This window comes from Limulus polyphemus, unplaced genomic scaffold (genome assembly GCF_000517525.1).
Source record: "Limulus polyphemus unplaced genomic scaffold, Limulus_polyphemus-2.1.2 Scaffold785, whole genome shotgun sequence".
NCBI classification, from domain to species: Eukaryota; Metazoa; Arthropoda; class Merostomata; order Xiphosura; family Limulidae; genus Limulus; species Limulus polyphemus.
The window spans coordinates 277,202-283,949 of NW_013666395.1; the positions used below are offsets into that span (position 1 = coordinate 277,202).

The 6,748-nt window shown below is 31.4% G+C and overlaps 2 protein-coding genes across 2 annotated transcripts in view; both read left to right on the forward strand.

Annotated features, from left to right (window-relative positions):
• The window catches only part of LOC111086016 (atrial natriuretic peptide receptor 1-like), a 21,334-nt gene extending 17,269 nt beyond the window's left edge, over positions 1 to 4,065 (forward strand). Inside the window, exons 5-9 of the mRNA XM_022387264.1 lie at positions 89 to 180; positions 2,016 to 2,154; positions 3,093 to 3,177; positions 3,709 to 3,835; positions 4,045 to 4,065. Coding sequence (XP_022242972.1) covers positions 89 to 180; positions 2,016 to 2,154; positions 3,093 to 3,177; positions 3,709 to 3,835; positions 4,045 to 4,065 — 464 coding nt within the window. The remainder of the gene's footprint in view (positions 1 to 88; positions 181 to 2,015; positions 2,155 to 3,092; positions 3,178 to 3,708; positions 3,836 to 4,044) is intronic.
• LOC106460518 (atrial natriuretic peptide receptor 1-like) overlaps positions 3,748 to 6,748 on the forward strand; it is a 38,029-nt gene continuing 35,028 nt past the window's right edge. The window contains exons 1-2 of the mRNA XM_022387263.1: positions 3,748 to 3,799; positions 6,317 to 6,391. Of these exons, the coding sequence (XP_022242971.1) occupies positions 6,338 to 6,391 (54 nt within the window). The 5' untranslated portion in view covers positions 3,748 to 3,799; positions 6,317 to 6,337. The remainder of the gene's footprint in view (positions 3,800 to 6,316; positions 6,392 to 6,748) is intronic.

Consider the following 6,748-nt stretch of genomic DNA (forward strand, 5'->3'; position numbering starts at 1 on the left):
AACATTATAAAGTCTTTTTCTTAGTCTGGAATTTCCATGATATGTGACATAATTTTATTTGATTGTAATTATATATATATATATACAGGCCTAATTGGAGACATCTACATTAACAGCAATGGTGACCGAGAAGCTGACTATACCCTCAGTGATCTTGATCCTACAACTGGAGAAATGAGGGTAAGGTTTATCTCTGAATATGATAGAAAATAAATGGGACACTTTTGTATTTGAATGTGAATTATTAATGATGAATGAGGTTAAATGTAAAAGTTTGCTCGGATATTTAGACATGGATATCAATTTTAAGATCTAAGAGAAGAGAGCGCAAATCAACTATATCTGTTTATTTTGGTTGATATATTCTAAACAGTTTCTGACAACTACGTCAAAAACAAAATAAACGATATATATATATATAAATCCAACATCATAGTGAATTAATTGCTTTCAGTTCGCAGCATTTATGAAAGAACTGCATATTTAAATGTTTTTGAAAATACTAACCTCATGTAACACAAGTTTCAATTCTTTTTAATTAGACTCATTAGAGTATTGAATTGTGGTTAACAAGACTTTATTGTTTTGGTATTCTTGATAAAAACACCTTATTTACGCTGACAACAGAAATGTATACCTATATCCCGCTTTTCTAGCACAATGCTAATGTAAATTTATATCATTAAATGTCCTTAGAGAATTTACTTCTTCAGAATGTAGGCATTTTTCTGACGAATGATGAACTTAATTTTAATGTTCAGTACATTTTTATTTTGTTTCTCATCATATAATCAATATTAGTCATATTGTAAAATAAGTTAAAGTCCATTATGGTAACGATGATACATGCTTCTATATAAACGTAAATTCGGTCTTAAGTCACTACACAAACGTTAATAGCGAAAATATGAATATATAGATCTTTCACATTTTATGATAATATTCTATAAACTAATGATCAATCAAAAATACAGAATTATTTGAATCATTTAGTAACCCTGTTGTGTGTGTATGAGGCTTTGCGTTTCCTTAAATTGAAATTACAAATCATCTACGTTTTTATTTGTATTCAGTATTCAAATACATTGAATACAAATCATATTTATATGTGCTATAGCAGTTCTATGATGACTTGTTCTGTGTACATAAGTTGTTACAACAACTTACTAAATACTAGAAAAGAAGCGTTTTATGTGCTACAGCAGTTCTACGAGGACTTATTCTGTGTACATAAAAATATACGTAGAACTGCTGTAGCACATAAAACGCTTCTATTCTAATCTTTAGTAAGCTGTAGTAAGGACTTATTCTGTGTACATAAAAATGTATACTACAGCTTACTAAAGATTAGAATAGAAGCGTTTTATGTGCTACAGCAGTTCTACGAGGACTTATTCTGTGTACATAAAAATATACACTACAGCTTACTAAAGATTGGAATAGAAGCGTTTTTATGTGATACAGCAGGTCTATGAAGACATGTTCTGTGTAAATAAATTGCCTAGAATAGAAGTGATTTAGTTACATAATGGTATTTATATTTCCCCATAAAATAAAACTCATAAAACTATTAATGAAATTAATTTAAGACTAATTTCTTAATAAACACATGTATAAATGCATCTCTGTTTCTTTGTGAGCAGAGAAAGAATGACCACGGAACGGTGACTGTAATTTAACTGGAGAGCCTAATAACCAAAAAGATTTCATGAAAATAAATTTTTAAAATCTTCGGTTGTTAGATAAACTTTAACGCTTGAGATTCAACTCTACGAAATTTCAACTTTTGAAATTGCACCTTAATATATTGTTAAACTCCGAAAGTTTTAAAGAGCAGCAACTTATTATTGATAAATAAATTTACTTTTTCCAAAATTGTATTTTAAAACAAAAATGTTATTCAGTATTTTACAACAGTGTAAAAACTAAGGACTATTCACACAAACGGTTTTTCTGGAAAATATTTGCCGACAGCGTATGAACACTACATAATGGATATTTATGTTTCACACCAGGCTGTCGCTACTTACTACAGTGTCCAGCAAACCTTTGAATTTATTCCTGATGTAAGTATCCATTGGCCAGGGGGCTCGCCCCCTTCTGCATATCCTTTCTGTGGATTTACTGGTGATGCCCCACACTGTCAGCAAGAAGGTAAGTTCCAGCTGAGGCCTCGAAATTATTTAATCATGGAAATGTTTAAAAAATGTGAAATGATATTAATTTATACGTGGCGTTTGAAGATGAATTCTTCCTCATAATTATGATTCTAAATGTAGTTCATACATTATAACATGGCCTGAAAGGAGTTTAATAAAAACTAGATCTGCACAAGTAGTAGCGATAACAGCCATAAAATGGTTTTCATTTTTTATCTTAAAAATTAGAAAGTAAGATTCCTTCGTGAGTATTTAAAAGGATTTGAATTTTTCTCTTTAAAATTATTAAGTAGAGAATCACACGCTAGCTTTGTACTTTCTATGTTCTATAGGGTAGCACTGCACAACGGAAGTTTAACAGAATGAATGCACAGTGTGTCCAAAATAACAAGAATCAACGATATGAATGTAAATACAACATGCCGTCACCATTATAAGTATGAAGCTCTCGGTACATTCAGTTAATTGTCGAAATCTTAGTTATTTGAAAGCTGTTATCGAAATTGCACCGATCTTAACTTTTACTTTCTGAATACCATTTCCCACCATTCCCACTGATTGTAATAATAAATAACATAAAATGATGTTTACTCATTTGTAACATTTTACGTTGTCTTGGATATACTAACCTCAAAAGATAAAACATAATTCAACTCTCAATGTACAAACTTGTTGATACACTGCTCACTATCGGTGAGGTCGACGTACTGCATTGTATTAGTTAATCTTGTGTTTTTTACGTTTCACATAACACAGTGTAAATATAATTATTTGTGATTAAGCACAAAGCTACACAATGGGCTGTCCGTGCTCTGCCCACCACGGGTATCGAAACCCAGATTCTAAACCTAGATTCACGAGAGTGGGGATTCTTATTCTTATTTGTATGTACAAAAGAGAAAATCCTGTCACTTCAGGGATTTTTTTTTTCAGAACCTTTTCCGATATATGGTTATATCGTGATCACAGCAGCGGTTATTTTTCTCGCAGCTGTTGGCTTCGGTCTTCAAATCTACCGGTAAGAACATTCCACAACAATTTCTCACAAATGTTTACTTGGTAATACAACAATCTCTCACAAATGTTTACTTGGTAATACAACAATCTCTCACAAATGTTTACTTGGTAATACAACAATCTCTCACAAATGTTTACTTGGTAATTTGTGTCGCAATATATTATATTTTCTTTTTTATGTTTAAAAACATTTATTAGATGTGCAACAAGCACGTAACACATTTCAGTGATGTATGCATGCTAATAGATTATGCGTTGGAGTTTACAAGAAAAAAGGCACGTATATTTGAATATTCTAACAAATATGACAAAATACCAATATTAAATAAAGACGTCAAGGAACTTCAGAGAAATGTTTTTTCTTCATTTACTCTACGTTTTGGCTTACGTCTTTTTCGAGGACTTTTGAGCCTTTGAGCGTCACAAGTTTTATATTAGACTAAATGAATAATAAAATAAGTCAAAAAGATTAATCTATTATCTAAATAATAATAATAATTTAAGGAACAATAAAATATTTCTTGAAACACAGGAGAGTAAAACTGGAATCCGACCTAAAGAACTTGTGGTGGAAAGTTCAGTGGGATGACATTATATTCCAGAATAATGGACCAAAATCTCTGGTTAGTGTAGATACAAGTGAAGATAGAGTATATGGCGTAAGGGAAATGACATATAGTTGTATCATACTTTATGAAATGTTTATATATAAAGCACTTCAGTTTACTTGGTGGAAGATATTTTCATAATTATGAATAATGTACAGAATGTGAATATTGTTGTTATTTAATGTCATTTTACTTCAATAACAATGAATTATATTGCACAATAAGAGTTAATGATAATGCTTTATTTTTATGTTTTTCAGTTTGAGAAGAAACGTGAATGAATGAATGATAATCATATTGAATTATATACAAAACAATTTATTTAGTTCTTAATTTTATCAAATTGTAAACATCTTGTCAAGTCTGAGTCTATTTGCTGCAAGTACTAAATTAAGTGATTTATGTTTGATAAATCGGAAAGTTGCCTTTTTTTTTTTACTAGTAATTATATGAACGAGTTCTTTTGGATTGTTCGATAAAAAAAATAATGTAAAGTCTAGTCCACTTAACGATCACAAAGTCATTTTATTTCGTCAAGTTTCACGTTTAGCGTAACAATGTCTAACAGACGTTTCACTAACTTACTTTTTGTCGAAACACAAAATCAATATTTACTGCACTGAACCAACAAATTGACCTTTAGATGACCTATGATTAAGATCATCTGACTTTCTGTATTTTGTTTTGTTGTACTTTAAGTTGGTTGTCTTCATTATCTTGTTCTTCTGTCCTTGTTGTGTATAGGGAGTTCAACCTTTGGTGTTATAATTGTTGAGTAGTGCACAGAGATTTCCAAGTCGAAGGCTGTTAAACTGTTTGAAGCAAGTCCGTCATCTATGTTTACGCAGTATATCTTGTGAGAACTTGCAATATTCCTCGAGGTAAATCATCCATAGTGAGGTGGATTTTCAACTTTTCTCTTGTTGGAACCTCATGACCCCTTGGTGTTCGCATCAATCCATGTTTAATTTCTTTACCCAATTTCTCGGCTTTCATTACCAGATAAGTAGAACAATGGTAGCTATAGAGTCAGTATCACACATCATGCTACAACGCTTCTTTTTATGATCAGTAGTTGATTCCTTCAGTTTAGGGTGTATTGTCCATGTTTATCCACACTTAAAGTAGGTTCCTTTTTCTGTCAGTGTGTATTTCTTAAATAATTTTGTCTGCAGTTCCTCCTAATATTCCCTTTGAAGTTACAATTCAAGTACATTCTGTTCTGTGGTTTATTCTTCCATTCTAAATAAATAGTTATGTAATTAAAGGTTTCTGTCAATATGTCCTTCTAAGTTGTAATTAAACACCTTATATCCTATGGTTTACTTCTGTTTTTATTCTGAAGAAAACAGTCATCTCATTAATTCTTTAAGTTCTTCTAGACCTTTACCAGAGGGAGTTGATGTTTTTTACGCTACTTGATATCTAAATTCCATAATTTCTAGTGTTTACTTCTGCAACTTTATCTGTTTATAGTTTAATCACTAATCAAACAGTTCCCTTAAAGATATACATTATACCTACTTCATTTTAGTCTAATTCGTATATCCTTAAAACATCTATAAATTAGTCACATTCAACGAATCCATCATTTCATGTGGATTATATGGATAAGACAATTGGTTACTCGTTCCACATCTCCAGCAAGTCCGGCTCCTAAACTTTGCTTTAGAAACTTTCTTCCGATGCCACGCTCCAAATTAATTTGATAAGGCAGCTCTAAATCTCGTGTCTTGTTCTTGTAATTTCTTCTTGATTTCTTGCATACAAACCGAAGCTGACATTTATCTTTAACATTACATGTAATGGAATTTTGAACAAAAGCGGTTTTAAGCTTCCTATGTAAATCTTTGGAATTATTATTTTAATCATTCCAAATACAGCGTTATCCAAAATTATCTTTCATATTTTGAAATTTAATAATTAAATCATTAAGGAAATACAACCATGCATACAGTTTTCAACATCTTATAGTCCATCTCAAACAGCTTTTAATGACATTTTTTCACTCCAGTAAATAGTGTTATCCCATAAAATGGCAATCGTGCAAGAAAAGGCTCAATGTGTCGTTTGGTTTGCAGAAACCAAGTCAGTAACTGTGATGCAGCGTAACTACAGCGTAATTACAGTACAGGAAAAAATATGGAGGTATGTTAGGGATATCGTGTATCACACACCTATAGAAAACATCACAGAGGTAAAGGCCAGGATAACGGACGCCATAGCTACTGTAACTGTGGAGATGTTGCAACAAACGTGGACTGAAATCTAATATTGGTTAGATGTGTTGAGAGACACCAATGGTCCACACGTAGAAGTCTACAGATATGTCAATAAAAACTGTTTGAGTTGGGCTAAAAGTTGAAAACGACATGGTTGTATTTCCTTAGTTAGGAAATATATTGTGGGCCACCTTGTACTTTAGATTTCAAAACGTGTGTTGTCTTTGTCATGGTCAAATCCAAGTAAAAGTTTACATGTCAATTCATTAAAATTGCTAACAATTATTAACGTCATTGTTTTTATATTCAGGGAACAGGGGACAAATCCCAAATGGATATTTTAGGAGGCAGTAGTTTCTGTGGAATGAAATTGGGGATATACAAGGTAAAGCAGTAGTGATATTTCAATTTATATAAACTTCACCTTTACAATTAATAATGTTTATACTAAATAGGTTGTAAATATGCAATTTTTAAATAGTACAGTAACTAAATATCTAATGCACGTGATCATAAAAATTGGGTAAAGTTTACGTAATTATGCTTTAACTGGAGTTATGTTCACTCTTAATGCCTGATATCGCAACTTATGGAAATAATGTCTATACACTGAGTGGTCACAAGTAAATAAACACCTAATTTTTCGTCATTTAAGTGATTCATGCTAACTAATTTGTGTTCACAGAGCACTATACAAATGAAAATGGTCCGCACATTAATTATCTTAACATGTCTAGAACTC